The 19,588-nt window shown below is 58.6% G+C and overlaps 2 protein-coding genes across 2 annotated transcripts; both read right to left on the bottom strand.

The window, feature by feature from the left end:
• Positions 1-270: 270 nt before the first annotated feature.
• TSPAN17 (tetraspanin 17) lies at positions 271-9,524 on the bottom strand. The gene is made up of 8 exons (XM_012659503.1): positions 9,211-9,524; positions 5,721-5,771; positions 5,485-5,631; positions 4,467-4,637; positions 2,596-2,721; positions 1,782-1,829; positions 1,083-1,199; positions 271-1,004 (listed from the first exon to the last, which is right to left on the bottom strand). The coding sequence occupies exons 1-8, from the start codon at positions 9,295-9,297 to the stop codon at positions 939-941; spliced, it is 813 nt and encodes a 270-aa protein (XP_012514957.1). The 5' UTR covers positions 9,298-9,524; the 3' UTR covers positions 271-938.
• A 1,378-nt stretch (positions 9,525-10,902) lies between these two features.
• On the bottom strand, positions 10,903-13,967 carry EIF4E1B (eukaryotic translation initiation factor 4E family member 1B). Its single transcript, XM_012659477.1, has 7 exons — positions 13,950-13,967; positions 13,685-13,884; positions 13,244-13,339; positions 12,550-12,613; positions 11,748-11,861; positions 11,494-11,633; positions 10,903-11,164 (listed from the first exon to the last, which is right to left on the bottom strand). The coding sequence occupies exons 1-7, from the start codon at positions 13,965-13,967 to the stop codon at positions 11,050-11,052; spliced, it is 747 nt and encodes a 248-aa protein (XP_012514931.1). The 3' UTR covers positions 10,903-11,049.
• Between the last annotated feature and the right edge of the window lie 5,621 nt (positions 13,968-19,588).

Below are 19,588 nucleotides of genomic sequence, written 5' to 3'. Positions count from 1 at the left end.
AGGCCAGGGCTCCGTGCCCTCTGCCCCTCCCCCACTGCCCCCTCGCCAGCCGCCCCAGGTCACCTCATGCGGAGCCCAGCCTGGCCTCACGACCTCTGTGGAAGCTGGTACCGAATCTAGATCACTGTGCCCACGAAGCGTCCCAGAGATGGTGCCCTGCCCCTCCTCCCAGGCTCCCACAGCCACACAGACGAGGGTCCCAACGGAGAGTTCTGCTGAGGCCTCACAGCTGGCAGAACCTCCAAGATGGTGGGCGTGAGCCAGTGGTTTTCAAAGTTTTGTTTATTTGAGCAGTTTCTAGCCATTATCATGTTTGCTCCTGAGAGGCAAGCAAGAGAGAGAAAACGCTGGGGCCCATTTCAGAGTCTGGGACACTGAGGCCAGCTCCTGGCAGGCTCAAGGCCACAGCCAGTAAAGAGAGCTCTGGGGCTGTGTGAGACAGCGGCCTGGGCAACAGCAGTCCGCACGAGCTGCCCCATAGTGCCTCGCACAGGGAAATGTGTCCCAGGGCTGGGCGGGGGATGCAGGAGGACACTGGCAGGCCCCCATAGCAGCACCTCCTGCCCCACCTGGCCTGCACCTCCGAGCGGCGCCCTTCCTAGTCCCCTCGAGAGCCCACCACCCCAACACCACCGAGATGGTGGCTCCCCTGTGTATGTGCATGAGTGTACACACACACACACACACACACACACACACACACACACACCATGCCCTCCATGCACACAGCTCCCGGACAAGCAGCCCGGGCAGAACCACAGAGGCTTCTCGGTCAGCAGGCAGCACAGGAGCCCGACGGGCCCCCCTTGGGGCTCGGGTTCAAGCAGGAATGCCTCCCGCAGCCTTGCCCGTCCATCAGGAGCACAGTAGGAGGGACGGGGCAGGGGGGTCCCCAGAGGCCTGTGGAGGCCAGGCATGTGGTCGTGGCTGGGGCAGCCTCACCAGTTGGCCTTCACTGCCTTGATGTCACTCACAAGGTTCTGGGCCAGGCAGATGCCAAAGATCTGTAAGATAGAGGGCAAGTGAGGGCAAGGTCAGGGCAGGCCCGGGCAAGGGCGGGGGCATCGGAGCCACGGCAGTACCTGGAGGAGGGCAATGCCCACAAAGACTCCGGCCACGACGATCAGGTTGTCCTGCAGCCACTTCTCAAACTGGCCCACGCAGCCTTTGGTGTGGATGAAGCCCTGCTGCTCCAGCTCCTAGGGACACGCAGGCACCAGACTCGGCCACCGGCCACTGCAGGCCTCCTCTCAGACCCGCTCCTTCCCTCCCCGGCTCGCCACGGCCCCGGGGCCTCCAGCTGAAGGCCCACGCCCCGGAGTGCTGCCACGGGGCCTCCGAGGAGCTGGCTCATGGGGTCTCAGCACGGACGCCCCTCCTCTGAGAGGCCGTCCCTGGCCACCCAGCCCCTCTCCCATCACCTCCCTTATCTTCTTCTAGGCTCTCGGCTGAAGTTGTCACCTGCCTGTCCACGTTTCTTCGCCTGAGCTACGGTCTGTCTCCCTCCACTCCTCGGGGGCAGAGACTCTGCTGTCTCCTCAGGGCTGGATCCCCAGTGCCTAGCGCAGTGCTGGGCACCTGGCAGTGCTCAGCAGAGTGGGAACGGGCACGCCCACCTACGCCCGGGCCACAGCACCACACCAGCCTGGGCGTCCGGCGGGCTCCCAGGGCTCGGCTGCCTCTCCCCAGAGTGCCTGAGGCCTCGCACAGGAGCAATGGGAGAGCCCTGCCGTCCCTTCCCAGTATCCCCAGCTGCCCCAGCCCTGTCCCCACCCTCTTACCAGTTTGAGCCGGACATCATAGCCACACTGGGTGTTGAGGACATCTTCCTGAGGGGAAACAGGCCAGTTAGCGACTTGGCGAGGGGGCATCCCACGGGGGCCCGTGGGGCCCAGGCACGGCGACAGCGTCTCCTTCTCAGAGGAAGCAGGTGGCACCGCGGCCTCTGTGCATCCACCGCTCTTAAACAAGGCTCCCAGAGGCCCGTGTGCCTCTTTCCCAGTCACCAAGGCACTGACTGCAAATGCCCGCTTGGGCCTGCCTCCTGTTTAGGGATCCTGCCTGCTGGAGTTTTATAAGAATGGGGAGAAACCTGGCCCTTGGCACCCAGATGAACTGTGACTGAAGAAGTGTCACTGTGAGAGGTTTCTGCAATGAAAAAATCCATAAAAGGGTCAGCGCCCCTCACCCCCTGCCACCCCAGCATGGTGGCACAGTGGGGTGGTCACTGGTGGTGGCCCAGGCAACCCCTGCCACATACACCCACGAATGAGAGGGACGCCAGCCCCTGGCCAACCTTCCAGCCGGCCAGGAGCAGACGTTTAGCTGGGAACACAGGGCGCAAGGAGGCCTCTGGGCCAGTCCCCATCCCCTGGGTCCTGCCATTTCTAAATCCCATAATCAGAGACAGGTCGTGCTCATCAGCGAGAGCAGCACCAGCTCCAACAGGCCTGTGCCTCCGTGTGAAAGGACTGCCCCAGCACCCACACCCCCAGGGCAGAGCTGAGCAGGGCCCTTGGGGGTCGGGGGGGACATGTCCCAGATGGGGTCTGACCATGGCAGCACCTCTACTCCTCTTCCCCCGGCCCCACTCACCGCAGGGTCCCTGACGCAACAGGAGAAGGGGACCCCACAGCGCTCCCGGCTGGGGTTCAAGTCAGTGCAGTTGAAGTAGATATTGAGGTTCCAGTCGTTGGGCCCTCGGGCTCCGCAGCAAGACCACTGGGGGGCAGGGGAGAGCCCTGGGTGAGCCAGGCCTACCCCGGGAACCTCACCCTCTCTGGGGACCAGCCCCAGCTGTAGGGAGACAGGGCTGTCTGGAGGGGACCTAGAGACAGCCAGGCAGGTGGGCACCACCCCCCCCCCCACAGCAGACAGGCCGGGCCTGGGCCCAGCCTCTGGCTGACAGAGGTCGAGGGGTGCTGGGAAGGGGTCCTGGGATTGCCCCCGACCCGGGAAGCTGGAAAAAGGGAGGGAAGGGGCCGAGGATACCGGTCGAGGACTGTGGCTTCCTCCGGCCCTCCCTGAGGGGTGGGTGCTGGGCCCAGCCCTGAGGGGTCAGATACCACTGAACCTGTGTCTGCACTGGGTGTCCCCACACTTGCTCAGAGCTTTTACAAAGACCTCTCTTCCTCAGTGCAGGGACAGGAGGGGACTCCTGCCCACCCCCTTCCCTGCCACCCCACAGCCAGCCCATGTACTTCCTATATGCCTGCTGGCATCAGCCCCTAGCCCCATCACCCCTACCCAAGATGTCCCGTGCTGCTCCCCGGGCAGGGGCCATGGCGATGACCCAAGGAGCTCACGGTCTAGTGAGGGGCATGGGGGCGGCCCACAGCTCAGGCTCAGGCAGGCCTGGGCCGTGAGTGGGGCGGAGCATAGCTCGGTCTGCACTTGCCTCCCTGCACCTGCTGGGCGCCAGCTGCTCCCACAGAACACTCTCCTCCCCCTCAGCCCCTGCTCCTCTTCCTCCTTTGGCCTCAAGGTCACCGCTCAGAGGCCTTCCTCTCTCCACCCTTCGTTTCAGCTCTTACCTCACCACAATTTATAGTTTTACGCGTGCACACACACACTGTCTGTCTGCTTATTTTTCATGTCTCTTTCCCAAATGCCATGCCCATGAGGACAGGTCTCAGTTTTTCACCACTGAGTCCCCAGCACACGGCCCAGGGCCTGGCACGCGGTAGGCCCATAACAATCCTGTGCTGAATGGTGAATGAATCACACATGACCCCCGGCAACATGTCTGGGCTGAGAGCTCCTCGAAGCAGGCGCCGGCTCTGGTTCACTTCTGGACCCCAGAGCTGACTCTCGGTGGTGAATGGCGCCAAAGGCCTGTGCCCGTATGTCGTGTGATCAGGCGTGACTGAGTGTGGGGCCGTGCGTGGGTGGGGCTGGGTGTCAGTGGGCAGGAACGTGCAGGTGGAAGGCATTTTGTGTTTCATGAGCTGTTGTCCACCTGCTTCCTCACAGGGCTTAGGTTTCCAAGCTTGAGGGCAGAGCTCCAGTCAGGGACCTCAAACTCTAGTGTGTACAGAGGCCAAACACAGAATATAAAAGAGAGAAAAGGGCTGACATGGAATAAAACACACAGTGCTGGGGACAGCAGCAGAGAGTCCCCTGTACTAGCCCAGCTGATATGGTGGGCTCAGGATCTAGTAGAAGGGGAAATGTATATTTTTATGTCAAATTTCCTCCACTTAGGTCGTGGCAAGGCCCAGCCTGGGAGCTGCCAGTTTGGAACCTCTGGCTTCTGTTTCCCAAGGCTGTGTTCCCACAGGGCCAGGAAAATGGGGACCCATGGGGATCGCCAGGGGCTGGCTCTCCTCAGACAGGGACACTCTTGGGTCTCCTCTCTGGAGCCTCCTGGCCTGGGAGATGGTCCCAGCACGCAGGGAACTTGCTCCCTCATTTGTCTGGCCAGCAGGTGCCTCCCACGTGTGGCCCGTGCTGGATGCTGGACTCACGTATTCCTGAGCAAAGTCGATGAGGTTCTGGAGGTCGATGTCGTCCCGGTAGGCCTTGACGTTGTTGTTGATGAAGAGGTTGAGCTGGTCTCGAATCCAGTCCTTGAAGACAAAGGCCAGGATCCCTGTTGCCAGCTCCAGGAAGAAGATGAGGCCGAGGAACACAGAAAACTGGGGTTGGGGCACACAGATGGCGGGGGTTGGAACGGCAGGGCTCTGGCAACCTCCTGAAGCCTGGGGGTGCCACAGGGAAGAGCTCCGCCCCCACCTCCACCAAGACCAAGGGAGCCCAGAGTCCCCTCCTTCTCTTACTGTGATATCGTTCTATGGTGGTAAAAGGCAGAGCTGTTCTTGCCTATCCATGCGTCCCCTTCGTCTGGTAATCACACCCTGCTTTCTTTGAAAAACCACCCTCCATGCAAACTTTTAGTTCCACCTCTCCCCACTCCCAGATACGGGAGGGGGTGTGCCACAAGCTCACCAATCAGAGCACTGCCTCCCCCTCCGCCGCCAGGGATTGGTCCAGAGACAGCCAATCAGAGCCAAGGGGATACAATTAAAGGAGAGAGGTGTCGGGAAGGGAGCCCTCCGCCTCCAGCAGAGCTCTTAGGAGCGCAGGGAGGCCAGCCCTGCTCCTGAGCCTCCTGCTACCCCTTGGGAATGGAGCCAACCCAGGGGGAACAAAGCTGAGAAACAGAGAGACCAGGCTGAATGACTCTGTGGTGGCCCCTAGATCAAAATGCACGTGTGGCCAGCACAACCCTGGGCTTTTCTTGTGTGAGCCAATAAATATCCTTTTATTAAGCCACTGGGTTTCAGTCATTTACTATGCCACAGAAAGGATCCTAATAAATATAGATAACACAAATCTAATAATAATTATCACCGTTGTTATTACACAATAATAAAGCTCCCCATTACTAAGCACCTATTACATTATGAGAACTAGTCAGTGCTTAGTCGGTTGATGGGAGGCACCCGGGGTCCCGGGGGATCTTGGAGGGGTGGGGGCACTCACAAACTTGAGCAGGAAGGTGTTCTCCCGGAGGGCCCCGATGCAGCCAGCAAAGCCCAGCACCGACATGACGCCTCCAACTACCACAAACAGCCACACAGGGTCAAGGCCTCCCAGATCTGTCAGCGCCGAGATGTTGGAGAGAACGCCCTGTGCCGGTGGGGGCAGAGGCAGGTGTGGGGGCCGACCTCCCCACCACCTTGCCCCATGGCAGCCCCACACTGCACCCACTGCCTTACCTTCTCACCCCAGGCCCAGAGGCCGATGGCCAGGAACAGGGCTCCCAGCACCTGCAAGGGCAGCAGTGAAGAGCTCAGGGCTGGGCACCAGCACCAGGACACTCGCTCCTCCCTCCCAGTGCTCCAGCCTTCAGGAAGCCGAGGAGAGTGCAAGAGGCACCAGGGCTATGAACAGGATCCAGGGTACTTTCCACCTTCCCAAGAACACATATCAGTGCTTCTTCCCCCCAGGACACAGCCTGGAGGACTGACCTTCCCCTAGGCTTGGGACAGACGTCAGGGGCCCCTTCCCAGAACACAAAACAGGAACAGACAGTGGCTGAGACACTCCTGCCAAGTAGCAGCAGCAGCATTCTGAGCCTCTGCTCTTGTCCCCCGCCTATGCTGGGGTTCCAGGCCCCTGGCCTTTCTGCCGCTCCCCAAGTCCAGCCCTCCTGCTGCCCTGTAGCCCTATGACTGTCACCCTATGCCCCTCAATGCCCCTCCCTGCCCTGTTCCACCACATTGTCCTCCATCTGCCAGAGTCAGTTTTGTGGCTCACAACCAAGCACTGCTGCATGATGAGCACTCTCAGCGCAGAACAGGGTCTGGCCGAGGGCCTCCGCCTGGGCCAGTGGCTTTGCCCTAGACGACACGTGGCCACAGCTCTGCTGGACCTCCTAAACACCAGCTACTGACTCCCCACCAGGGCAGCCTGAATGCCGCTCCACTGGCTTCATCGTTCCCAGCATCCTGCCTCAATTCCTTAGTGGGAAGAGCCCTACATGTCAAGGACGGCTACCCCTAGTGCCTGACCCTGGGCAGGTGCCTGTGTACCCAGTCTCAGGGTCGGAAAGGCCCCTCCCACTCAAGCCCAGGGCCATGACCCCCGCTCCTCAGGCCACCCCCATCTATCTGCTTTCTCTACAGGCTCCTTCCCCTCAGCATGCAGCCACAGTCAAGGCCTTTAAAGCCTTCCCTTCCCTGACCATGGGCTCCTCCCACTGCTATACTCTTCCTCTGGAAACAGTCTTCCCTTTCCTCCCCCATGCTGGGTCTGCTGATGTGAAACCAAACATCACTTCTCCTGCCTCATGCCACTTGACCTGTCCCAGGCCTTTAGACAGGGCACTGACTGCCACTTTCTCCTTCTTGAACCCCTCCTTGGTTAACTCAACCCCATCCCCTTCCCCAGGATGTTGCCTTCCCCTGCCGCTCCCTACAGGGCACTGCCCAGCTCAGTCAAACCTCTGCCTCCTCCCGCCCTTCCTCCTCACGCTCATTCGCCACCCCATCAAGACACCAGTGTCTCCTGATCTCCACTCAAACCTTGCACTAGTTCCATACCCCTAAGGCCACCTGCCTGCTGCAAACACATCCGTGTTCCCAGCACTGTTCTGTGCGCTGGAACAACTTTGGCGAATGGGACAGACAGGCTCTCCACCCTCACGGAGCTCCGCCCCAGCGGGGAGACAGACCGAGAAATTTCAGACACTAACAGATAGATCCTTTAAAGAAAATCAAACAGGGTGACACAACATGGAAGTGACTAGGGGTTGGGGGTGAGCTTTAGAAAGGGCAGCAGGGAGGGTGGTGGCATTTTAGCTGAGGTTTGAATGATGAAAAGGAACAGGAGGAAGGAGAGTATTCCAGGCAGAGAGACCAGCGAAGGCAGAGGCCCTGAGGTAACAGGACCATGTCTGATGGTGCGAGAACAAATTGAAGGGCGGCAGGGCCAGACCCCACAGGGCCGGAAGTCATGGGGAGGAGTCTGGACAGTATTCTAGTGCCACGAGAAACCACTAGCCAGTTCTGAGTGGAGCTGCACCAGGGTTTGCTTGACATTAAAACAAAAACATCTGTGGGCCTGTTTCACAGACCCGTCCCTTAGGCCACCTTGCCCCAAACCTGAAACCTCCCCCTACCTCCCCAAGTGGGCCAGCCCAGTCAACTCAGCCTCAGGACTTTCCCTGGAACCCTCCTTACTCTCCCCACCCCCACCATCCCAGCTTTGCCAAAGCCCTCCTCCCCGCCCCCCAACCTCTAGGCCCTGCCCCTCACCCGCCCTCCCGATGGCAGCCAGACAGTGCTGCCTCCAGTACAAAAGCCAGATCAGACCCATTACTCTGAAGCCCACACTGCTCAACGCTGCCTGACCATAAAACCCAAATGCTCAGCCCCAGGCCCCTGGCCTTCTAGCTCTAGCTCCTTATCCCTACTCCCCCGCTTGGAGCCCGGGAACAAACCTGGGCTCCAAGCGTGCTCCCCAGTGGCACTCAAGGTTACCTCTGCTCATTGCTCTGCTTCACCTCTACCCCCTGCCCACTAGGCTGTCACCTTGGCTCTGTACTTTCTAGCTGTGTGACCCTAGGTTTTAAATGACTCGACCTCTCTGTGCCTATTCCTTCAGTTTCCCCATCTGTAAAACCGTAGATAATAATAAGGCAGGCAGTGTGAGAATACAACAAATCAGAACTCATTTAATCTGCTTAACAGCCCTGAGGGGCAGACTTCTTCATCATCCCCACCCCCCCAGGCAAGAAAGCTGGGGCCCAGGGAGAGGTGACTTGCCCAGGGTCTCACAGCTAGGTCTGCTACACCCAGGCCTCCTGGCTTCCTCCCCAATGCTCCCAGCAACTTCCAGAGCTGAGCACTGCTGGTGAGAGGACACCCACCACACAGTAAGCTCGGTGGTGGCACGTGGGTATGGGGCAGGGCTGTGAGTCCTGCCGGAGACAGGTGGAAGGGCCCCTGGCATTTAGACCCAAGGCCTTGCAAGCAGAGACTGCAGAGGCCGCAGCTTTGGCAAGATGGAAAAGATGACTTGGCAGGGCCCAGATGCCACCCTGGGAGGGGCACCAGCAGCTCCCTTCTCTGAGCAGCGACAGCCCCGCCCTGAAGCCTCAGTTCTGACAGCTGTGGAATGTTGAATTCTGTTCCCCAGGGCCAGCTCCGAGGCTCTCAACGGAACGGGGGGGCATCCCTCCCCGCTGGTGAGTACTAGATATTGCCCCTCCCTGCCAGCCGGCCTCCTACTACCGGAATAGGGTGAGGGGAGGGCAGAAGCCAGGTGCTGGAGGGGCAAGGAGGCCGATGAGTGGGCCTGGCCCTTCCCTTCCAGCCAGAATCTCCTCCCTACCAACTAAACCAGGGGTGGGGCCTGGCGCACACCCCACCTCCCAGGGTAGCAAGGGGGCTGGGCAAGAGAAGGGGCGACCCGCACCTAGCATGCCCCCGGCGTCCTCAAGGAAGAACCTCCTCTTTCTCCACCGGGCCTCGGAGTTACACGCGGACACCCGCGCCGTAAGTGGGGACCCGCCCCCCAGCAATCCGGGCCTCTCCGTAGCTCCCTTGGGAAGCCCAGGGAGCCGCAGCAGGGGTGGGAGGAAGCAGTAGGAGGGACAGTCCGAGCCCTAAGCTCTCGAGGCAGGGATGGTCGCCCCCAGTAGGGGGCTGAAGCTCTCTCTCACGCCACCCCAAGCACGGGGCCCCGCGCAGACCCCCCGCTCACCCAGAAGACAATGTTGAAGCCAAACAGGAAGTACTTCCCGCAGCAGCCGACCTCGGGTTCCTGGAAGTGCTGGTGCTTGCCAGGCATGGTGAGCGGCCGCCCACCGGCCAGGGAACCGGAGCCGCGGCCCGGGCCCAGGCCCCCGCGGGCCGCCCTGGGCTGGAGCCGCCCGGGGCCTAGCCGGGCGGCTGCGGCTTCATGGCCGCGGCCACACAGAGCGCCGGTCGGGCCCCGCCCGCCCCGCAGGGACCGCCCTCGGCGTCCGGACCGCCTAGCCCGGAGCCCCGCTCGGTCCCCTCGGAGCCCCGCCCCCGGACCTGGCTCCGCCCCCGCAGCGCGGCTTAGTTCCCTCCGGGCTCCGCCTCCGCCGGCCGGCCCGGCCCCTCCTCCCGACTGTGCTCCTCCGGGTTCCTCCCCGCTCCCGCCAGGCTCCGGCCCCAGCCGGATCTCGTTCCCTCGGAGCCCCGCCCGTGGGTCCTTCCTAGACCCGCGGGAGACGCCTGCTGCTGGTGCGCAAGACCGGCCCGGAGAAACCCCACTTCGTCCAGCCCCGCAAGGCTCAGTGCCAGCCACCCCGGGCCCGGCCGGCTGTTGGAGCCCATCCCGCGGAAGAGTGACTGCTCCGGTGAACTGGTGGGGATGGTGGTCGGGATGGAACTGAGCACGCGTGCAGGACCCTTCCTTACAGGGGAGTCGAGTCGGAGGCGCTCTTCACACTCTTCCTGTACCGGCTCAAACTCAGGCCAGACGAGGACCTGGGTCTCGTGGGGACCACTCCTGCTGCTCTCTGCCCCTTCAGTCTTGCTAGGGGCACATGCCCCAGCCCCTGGCTCAAACCCCCTTGGTGGTTGCAGTCCCCCAGCCATACCCTTCTCCCCTCTACCAGCTTGGGCCCTGATCCGGCTCCTTAGTACCCAGGAATCTCACACGAGCCCCTTCAAGGCAGGACAGTGGCAGATCGAGGTTTAGGGGAGCCCTCCCTAAAAACAATTCCAATTTTGTTCAGAAGTATTTATTTAGAACAAGAACAAAGGTGCTTAAGCTTCATCACGTTAGTCCACCTCTACCAGGACTATGGTGCAGCCTAGACCCCATCACCCCTCTTCTGGGGGTGGAGGCTCATCCACCCACTTCCATGTCAGTCTGGCCCTGAGTCAAGCAAGACACAGACACCCCTGGCCATAGAGGACAAGGCGAGAAGCCAGGCAGGGCTCCTCACGTAGCGCTCTGTGCAAATGATGGCTCTGCCTCAAACCCCCCAGCCTCAGGCCAGGGCCCCAGCCCCAGCACACACACACTCACACTGGTGCGGGTGAGTGTTTGGGTTGTCACAGGGTGAGCCCGAACAGGATCCAAGGTGAGTGCTGAAGCTGTAAGTCTGAGGAGAGGCAACCTTTAAAGGTTTTTAGGCAGAGGGGTCACAAAGAAGCACCCCCATCTTTGAACTCCACCCCTTGGAGTGTTAGTGGCCTCGAGCCCCCTCCCCTTCGTTGGAAGAGCCTGGCCTGCAAGCCACCTAGCCACCTTCCCAAGCAGGCACAGAGTTTAAGTGCTGGTCCCCTCCGTCCCCCATGACTCACCCACACCCAGCTGAAACAAGGAACCCCAGGAGTTCCCTCCACCCCGTCCATCGTGTGGCTCCAGGAAAAGCTAGGCCCTCAGACTGCTGCCACCACTGCACTCCTAAGCCTGGGCCCCAATTTATGTTAAAACGTACATATTTCTGTTCACTTGACTGGTAAGAACCAGGCTGTCTACCCCCACGTCTTGCTCCCCACGCAGCAGTAAGAAGCTTAGGTGATGACTGTCCCACTAAACAGGAGGGGTGCCAAGGCCCCTTCACACCACCAACTTGTTCTTGGTTAGGGAGTTGCTCTTGGCGGCGGTGTCTGCGTGGGCCTGGTACCCAATGACGGTCTTTGCGGAGAGGCCCAGGCGCTCTTTGTACACACGCCTGGATGGGAGCGCACAGGGGACGGGAGACACAAGTAGTCAGCAAAGGGTGTCCTTTGCCCACCAAACTCCTGCCCTCATTCCAGCCCCAGCCCCTCTTGTTTTGTACCTTACCCATGTGGAAACCCAAAACATGACTAACACAAAAGGAGAGTTCTACTGCTAGAAATAGCTGGAAGTCTAGATTCCAAACCCCTTTTATACGGATGAGGAATGAAGAAGGGGAAGATGGTATGCAGAGATCCAGAGGTCTCCCTTGCAAGCCAAGCCACCGCCCCACCTTCCCCCAGAAGAGCCTCAGCCCCCACCCTGTGCCAGAGAGCCCCTCACCCGATGTGCAGGACAGCCGCCTGGTTTTCCGCCTCCCTCGTCCACACAGCGATCTTGTCCCCCTTGGCGCGGATGCTGATGACGGCCCCGCACACCTCACTGCTGTGTTCCTCAAAGCTCTCCCCTATCAGACACAGCAGCTGGGCCGAGGGGTGGGGGTGGGTTGGTGAGTCCTGGGGCACAGAGACTGCCCCCGTCCTTGAGACCACTCCCACCATGAGACCTGCCCCAGTTCCTTCCCCTCCCCCACTCACTGTCTCCAGCCACAGCTGGTCCAGCTCACTGTGGCGCTGCTGCTTGGCCAGGCTGACCAGCCAGCGGCCACCCCGCCTATTCCTGCTGTCTTCCCACGTGGGCTCGATGCCATCCTGTGAGGTAGATGGCAAATCAACTGCCACCCTTTGTTCAAAGAGAAGTGGGGACCCAGCTACCTTCCCAGTCTAAATAGGCCAGGTTCTCTCTTACCTTCCTCGCTCTGCACAAGCAGGTCCCACCATCGACCGCCCAGCCCACCACACAGATGCTCTTCTGAACTCCCACAGGGCCCTGAGCCTCAATACTGGCCACCTACTATAGCCGTGTGTGTGCTTGTGTCCTTTACCGACCCGAGTTCCTTGAGACACAAGTTCAAATGGGGGTACGTCAGACCCCAAGGTGGGCAAGGGTAGACATCCCGGGCTTAGCTGCATGTTCCCCATACGTTGCTGGGCAGAAGTCACCTGGGAAATCTTTAAAACTAAGGTGAGCACCTCTAAACATGGGTGTGGACATCGAGGAGCGTCCTGGTGAAGGAGCCAGGCCGGAAACCTGGGCTCCTTCCTTAGCCTCTTCCCACTTCCCCTTCCCCACTCAAATGGCCTTGGAGGGGCAGCTGGCTCAGGCCTGACGGGCTCCGTCTGGGCTTCTGTGCAGCCTTTCCCCCAACCGGAAGTCACATCTGGGCTCAGAGAGGCTGTCTGTGGCACCCACGCCCTCTGTGAGGGATTAATGCAGCCGCTGCCAGGAAGGATCGGCCCCCTGTGGGCGTGGGGGAGGAAAGGGGAGAGCGGAGCTTGCCTTGAACAGGGCGTAGTCACAGCCAGAAGAGAGCTTGCTGGCCAGCTTGACATGACGGTACAACCTGGAGAGAGCCCCCCACCCCATGGTGAAAGTCAAGGCTTTTTAAGGCCTGGTTGCAGCTGGCCTCAGCCACCCCAGTCCTCACCAGACCCCAGCTTCCCACCCACCTTCAGGCCTCGGGCCTCCAAGCCTTTGCCTATGCTGGCCTGCCACCTGGGATCCGCCCCACCTACCCAAGCCCTCTGGTCCCCCTTCTCCTTGGATCCCTCACAGTGAAGCCTGAGCCCCTTGGGCACCCTCCTGCTATAGCCCCAGGCCCTCTCATGCTCCCCCAGGGCCTGTGCAGCCCTTTTCTCTACCCCTGCCTGGAGCACCCAGGACATCCTCACTTTGTGCCTGAGACGGTTTCAGAGAGGGGAAGGAGCTTGCCCAGGTCACAAAGCCATGGAGTGGCAGAGTTGGCGGCCAACTTCCCGCTCCTCCCCCTCACTAGGCTCTCTCCTATGCCCTAGAAGGTGGTGAGGGGCGGCTGTGACCCAACCCCAGTGCCCTCTGAGCAGCACCCACCAGCCCCAGCCCTCGGGCAGTGTTCAAAGGCCCCAGGGAAGAGGGGCAAGGCTGTGTAGGAAGCAAGCTCCCTAGAAGGAGTCAGGCTTTGGCCCATCCCACCCTCCTAGGGTCAGACACTTACGCCCAGAAGTCCTCCACGGTGTCAACCTTGGTGAGCAGTTGTAGGTTGTCCCGCCAGGCCCGGCTGCGGTCATTCTTTAAGAACCACAGGGCCCACCTAGCGGGGTGGGGGAGGTGGCCAGGAAGCAGAGAGCCTCCCATGTCCACCCCCAGCAGCACCTGGGCTGACAGGGAGGTCCCACCCTTTCAAGGGCAAACTGGGAGATGGGATTCGGGGCACAGACTCCTCCCAAGTGTCTAAGTTATCCAGCAGGGCCAGGGCAGGAATGGGGGTGTTAACCCAGAAGGGCCAACAGGACCCAAGGCTCAGGCCAGCTCTGGCCTCTCACGGAAGAGGAGCTAGGGCCCAATAGAGGAAAGGGTCATCCAAGGCCACACTGCCAGCCAGCACGGGCCGGCCTGATAGCAGGGATCTGTGTTCAGCTTGTAGCCCCCTGCCTACCTGTTCTGCAGGGGGTGCAGCTCGGGCTTGACCTCCGCAGGGCCCTCAGCCCGGGCCTTGCCCGCAAGAGGCAGGTTGGGAGAGCTCGGAGCCTCATTTCCTGCAGCCGCCACTGCTGTCTCCTCCTCCTCCTCTTCTTCCTTTTCCTGTCCCTCCTTCTCCTTGTCCCACGTTTGGATTCCACCCTCAGCTTCACTCACCTGACCAAAGAAAGGAGTCAAGGTGGGCTGTGAGCCTGGCCCCAGCTGTCCCCAGGTGGACTTACAGGGCCGGCGGTAGCCATGCCGGGCTCAAACTCCGTGGAGGACTTGGCACTGAGGCCCCAGCTGCCAGCTTTTAACCCACCAGCACCCGCCCCCACTTGCTTAGGGCAGGTGAGGGGGAGAAGCTCAGAGGTGGAGAGGCTAACCAGGTTCTTGCCATCAGCAAGCATTTAGTGAGTGCCTTCTGCATGCAGGCCCGGGGCTGGGGATACAGCTGTGGCCAGGCAAACTTAGCCCCACGCAGTGGGGGCCCAAAGGTAAGAGTCAATATCTGGGGTCTGCATCCCAGTAGGGTAGCTCCTGAATGAAAGTGGACTGCCCCGCAGATGGCAGAAGGCAGGCATTTACCTGGTCTCTGGAAGAGTCTGAGTTTTTAGAAATTTTAATCATTTGCTACATTTCGACACAGGGAGTTTCATGTTAAATTCCACATTTTTGGTTTCTCTTGAGGTCTGGCACCACTGGGCCCCCTGCTTCCCAGCTGCACTGTCCGCTGTGGCAGAGGTCGCCCTTGGGAAGGCACATGTGGCTCCACACAGCCCCTGTGTTACCTCTGGCCCCAGCTGAGTGTTCTCTGCCTGGCATGGATGGCAAGGGGCAGTGCCACAGTCACACAACACAGGTGCAAATCCTGGCCTACCCTGACTTCAGGCAACTTACTGAACCTCAGTGAGCCTCAGTTTCCCTATCTGTAAAATGGGAATATTAATCATATACAACTCAGGAGCTGGTTGTGAGTATTAAATGCCATAAAACACATAAAGTCCATAGAACAAGGCTTGCCTGGGTGCTCAATAGAAGGCAGCTGGGGGCTCCCCAGGGTGGAAAGGACAGGGAAGGGGAAGGAAGAGGAGGAGCCCTGGCCCTGGACACCTTTTCCCAGCCTGCTGATCAGCCTCTTCTCTGCAGGTGCTGAAGCCTCCCAGAGTTCTTTCAAGTTTTGCATCTGCCCCTCAGCCACTTTTAGGGTCCCAGACCTGAAAAAGGACCTGCTCCTTCCCCATACCTGGGGCACCCCCACACCATCTGCAGGCTGACAGTCAAATCTGTGCCACCCACACCGTTAAGCCCCTGGAATGTGCGAGGCCCAGGGCTAGGTGCTGGGATGCAACGATGACCAAACATGAGCAGCCCCTGTGCTTGGGTATATGGGCAGCTGGACATTGATCGGTCTCACAAAGACCTGTGTCATCGCAAACACAAACCTGTGAACTCAGGGATGGGAGAAGATAACAAAGTCCATGACGTCGACCGAGGGCTTTAGAGCAGCGTTCTCAAGTGCCTGGATCAGAATCACCTGCAGGGCTTGTTAATCACAGACTGCTGGGCCCTGTCCCAGAGTTTCTGACCCCTCACTTCTGGGCTTGGGCCTGAGGATATTTGCATTTCTAACAAGTTCTCAGACGATCTGGTCAGGCACCCCATTTTCAGAACCCCTGGGTTAGAAGCAGTTCACTGAAGAGGTGATATCTGAGCTGAGACCTAAGGCATGAGCGAGAAATAACTGGGAGGGTGGGGGAGGGCATCTCAGTGAGGGACCAGGATGTGCAAAGGCCTTGAGGCAGAGCCACGTAGGTACTGGAGGAAGAGGAGACAGATCAGTGTGGCCGAAGCCCAAAGGGGAAAGCGGTCCCAGGGGCAGCGGTGAGCACCGAGCACTGCAAGCGAGCACAGACTGGCTCGGGAGGTGATCGGATATGCTTTCCAGCAAGTTCTCTGGACTGCTGTGTAGGAAACAACCCTGTGGCTTCAAGAGTGTGTGGAAGCACATCGATCAGGATGCTGATGTGGTTGTCTAGGGGACAAATGGGGTGGCAGAGAAGATCGTGGATTTAAGAGGAATTTAGAAGGAAACCCCACGATATTTGGTGGTAGATCGGCCCTGGGGAAGTGACGCATGGCGTTCCAGTTATCTATTGCCGTGTAACGAACCACCTCAAACTTAGTGGCTTAAAACTATAATAATCATGTATTTTGCTCACAAATCTGCGACTTGGGCAGTGTTCAGTAGGGACAGCCCATCTCCACTCCAAAGCAAGGTCAGCTGGGGTGGCTGACCGGTTGGGGCTGGCGCCCTCTGGTCACTCACAGGTGGGGCAGCTGATGCTGGCTGTGACCTGAGTCGCAGCTGTGGGTGTGGCCTGTTCAGCTGTGGGTGTGGCCTGTTCATGTGGCTGCCTGGCTTCCTCACAGCATGGTGCCGGGTTCTCAGGCCGAGCATCCCAAGAGATGGGAAGCGGAAGCTGCCAGTTTCTGAAGGCCCGGGCCTGACACCTGGCCCAGCGCAGACCCACCACATTCTACTAGAGTCACAGGCCCAAATCCAAAACAGGGGACATAATCCCACTTCTCAATGGGCGAAACATCAAAGAATTTTGGACAGAGGGAGCACTGGCAGGATGACCAGGCTTGCGGAGAGATCCTGAATCTAGATTTGATGGAGAAAAGGGGAGGAAGGACTCCCCCCAGTACTGGGCATGGCCTTAGCTGCCTTAGAGGCCTGGTCCACAGCCTGGCACGGAATGACCCTCCTGGCTACAGCGCCCCTTCCCACCGCCTTCCACATCTTCCAGCCTGGGGCAGCCCCTGGAGTCTGGGATTGGGGTGACTAGGGGAGACCCTAAGAGCAAACTCCCTGGCCCTACTGGAGTTCTGGCCCCTACGTGAGGCCCCCAAGTCTGCCTGGGGGGGACATCTTCACTGTGGGATTGAACAAGCAGGGGCTCTTGAATCCCACCCCTGCCATTCTGTTCCTAAAATATCTTGAATCTGCCCATTCCTCTCCCTCCCTACTCCCCCCACCCCAGGCAAGCCTGCTCTGGCCTTGGCCACTGCATGAGTCTTTCCTAACATTCTCCTTGCCTGCACTCTGCCCCCTACAGAATGTTCTCCACACACCTCAGATGGATCATCTATTAATAAAATATGTATCTGATCACTTACCTCCTCTGTTTAACACCCTCCAGGACACCCACAATGTGATCCAAAGTCCAGGCTCTGAGCTTGCAAGTTCCTGGGTGATCCAGCCTCACAGCACCCTGCACACACTGATCCTCCAAAGGCCAGCTTCATTCCTACCTCAGGACCTTTGCACCTGTGGTTCCCTCTGCTACTCTTTACGTGACCGACTTCTTGTTCTTCAGGACTTGGCTCAAATATCACCTTCTCAGAGGTTGTCCCTGACCACACTATCTAAAGAAGACAACTATCCCTCATAGGCTAACTCATCACACTGGTTTATTTCCTTCTTAGCACTTAGCACTACTCATTCCTTGATTCAGTCAGCTATTCATTCAACACATGCTGACCTATCAGTTACTTTGTGCCAGGCATGGTTTTAGGCTCTGGGGAGCACAGCTGTCAACAGAATTGATGGTTCTTCTTCTTTACTTCAGAAAGTCCCAGGAATAAGCCATGGGACCTCCTCTCTGTTCTGTTAACACTTGCTATTTCGTGCCCTCACCCAGTCGTGGGCATTAGGTGTCACTAATACAGTGATGCCTGCCCCCCACCTAAAATCCAGAAGAGCATATCCAACTACTTAATGTGCATCTCAGAGTTATCACATCCGATGCTGAATTTCTGACACCTCACCACCCAGCCCCAGGCTTGCTCTTCCCATGGTCTTCTCCATCCTTCTAATTGCTCAGCCAAAAACTCTGGAATGGTCCTGGACCCCCTTCTTTCTAACCCATCAGCACATGCTATCTTCAGTTCCACCTTCAAAACATACCCAGGACCCCACCACTTCTCTTCATCTCCATTGCCACCACCCCAGCCCAAGTGACGCTCACCTTTCCTGAACGGGTCTCCAGGTTTCACCCTTGTCCAAGAATGGTCTACCGCCTACATAGCAGCCGGTAAAATGAAAGTTGGATCACGTTGCTCCTCTGTGCACAGTACGAGGGTCTACAAGGACCCTTCGTCCCTGTGGCCTTCCTCTCCTTCCCCCCGCTCCAGCCACAGTGGCCTTCAGTCACACAGGTCTTTCAACATGCTGGCAGGCTCCTGCCTGCCCGCCAGGTGTCCCTGGCTTCCTCACCTCACTCAGGGACTGCCTCCTTGTGTCCTATTTAACTGTCCCGCTCAGCCTCACCCCAGCGATTCCTGTGTCTTCCTGCCCTTCACTCCCCCCAGCATTTGTCACCTCCCGACACACGTATATCTTACTAATCTATTTCACTTATTGTCTGCCTTCCTCTACCAAGATATGAGGTCCCCAAGGCCTCTTTCGTTCCCAGCTGTGTCCCCAGTGCCTACAGCAGCGCCTGGCTCCCAGGAACTTCTCGGAAGTCAGGATGAGGAGGGAGAATTGGCCATGATATTTAGCAAGGTGAATGTCACTGAAGACTTTGACAAGAGGAGCACAATCCGAAGCATCTTATGTGGTAACCAGCTCACTTGTTAATTGTCTGTCCCATCCCACTGGAATGTTAGGTTCCAGAAGAGAAAGGGCTTCATCGGCCTTGTTTCCTGCTGCATCTCCTGCATCTAGAATGCTGTCTGGCACCCAGCAGGCACCCAGGCAAAACTGATTGAAAAGAACAAATGCCAAGGACTTCCCCTCTCTGGGTGTCAGTTTCCTCCTTTGTAAAATGGGAACGAAAATGCCTGCTTCGAAGGATTGCTCTGAGGACTTAACGATATACTGGAGAGTGCCTGGCACACAGAAGGTACTCGGTAAATGCCGCCATCCCCCTCCCTGTCCTCAGCTCGCATCCTGCCTTCCCTGCAGGGAGCCTGCCCACCCTGAGGCCTCTGGACAGCAGTAACGTTGCTGAATGGTTAATCACACTGTCAGGCGCCACACGGAATTATGAAGGCACATCTGGAGTTTTGCAGAACCCAGGCAGGGCTGGGATCCCCCAGATCCGCTTAAGAGAACTCTCTGCTCCAGCTGCCCCCACTGGGATTTCCTCCAAAACCCTTCCCCGCAGTCTGCCACCTTCCCTCCCCTGAAGCTGCCATGGTCACTCTCCTTAGTGAATTCTAGGGGGAGGAAAGGGAAGAGCAGAACAGAAAGGTCCCTGGTGTGGGGGCTGGGGGCAGAAACAATGGGAGGTCCTGAGACTCACAGGTTTAGGGCCTGCCCACCAGAGACACAGGAGCCTGAGCTTTCCGGTCCTCTGCCCTAAAGGGGCGGGGCACGTGGCATGGGGAGAGAATCCATCCTGCTAGGAAGTGGCAGCCCCAGATCCATGCCCCCTTCTGGGGCTAGCACATATGGAGAGAGAGGAAGAAAAGGTAGGGGTATCCCCCCTGCAACTGGCTAATAATCGGTGAATCTAGGTCAAGGATATTCAGGTGTTCATTGTAACTAATATCGCAACTTTTCTGTAGGTTCTGTTCATTGTCCTATTCTTGCACCTTTTCTCTGAGTTTGAAAGTTTTCAAAATAAAAAAGTTAAGGAAAAGAAGAAGTAGTGACAGAGATGCTGGTGGCTCACTCAGTAACCTTTCTCCCCTTCTCACAGTTTTATTCTGGGAAGTCATATGCCAGCTAAATGACCATACTTTTCTCGCCTCACTGAAGCTAGGGGTAGCCAAGGAGGGAGAAACTCAAGCTGTTGACTTCTGGGAAGACTCCTTAAGAACGAGAGACAACGGGCAGGTGCTCCGTTTACCCTATTTCCGCTCCTCC

Source organism: Propithecus coquereli, unplaced genomic scaffold (genome assembly GCF_000956105.1).
Source record: "Propithecus coquereli isolate 6110/MARCELLA unplaced genomic scaffold, Pcoq_1.0 Scaffold619, whole genome shotgun sequence".
Classification (NCBI taxonomy): Eukaryota; Metazoa; Chordata; class Mammalia; order Primates; family Indriidae; genus Propithecus; species Propithecus coquereli.
Note: the sequence above shows the minus strand (reverse complement) of the source record. Positions and strands in the feature narration are given on the sequence as shown.

What these genes read in the sequence shown, in the direction of transcription:
- TSPAN17 (XM_012659503.1), bottom strand. Translation starts at nt 9,297, where the DNA reads ATGCCTGGCAAGCACCAGCACTTCCAGGAACCCGAGGTCGGCTGCTGC. An exon ending in TCTGGGCCTGGGGTGAGAAG is followed by an intron (nt 5,632 to 5,720) that starts GTAAGGCAGTGG and finishes CCACCGGCACAG; the next exon opens with GGCGTTCTCTCCAACATCTC. An exon ending in ACACCTTCCTGCTCAAGTTT is followed by an intron (nt 4,638 to 5,484) that starts GTGAGTGCCCCC and finishes CCCCAACCCCAG; the next exon opens with TTTTCTGTGTTCCTCGGCCT.
- EIF4E1B (XM_012659477.1), bottom strand. An exon ending in GTGACTACGCCCTGTTCAAG is followed by an intron (nt 11,862 to 12,549) that starts GCAAGCTCCGCT and finishes TCTACCTCACAG; the next exon opens with GATGGCATCGAGCCCACGTG. An exon ending in GCGGCTGTCCTGCACATCGG is followed by an intron (nt 11,165 to 11,493) that starts GTGAGGGGCTCT and finishes GCTCCCATCCAG; the next exon opens with GCGTGTGTACAAAGAGCGCC.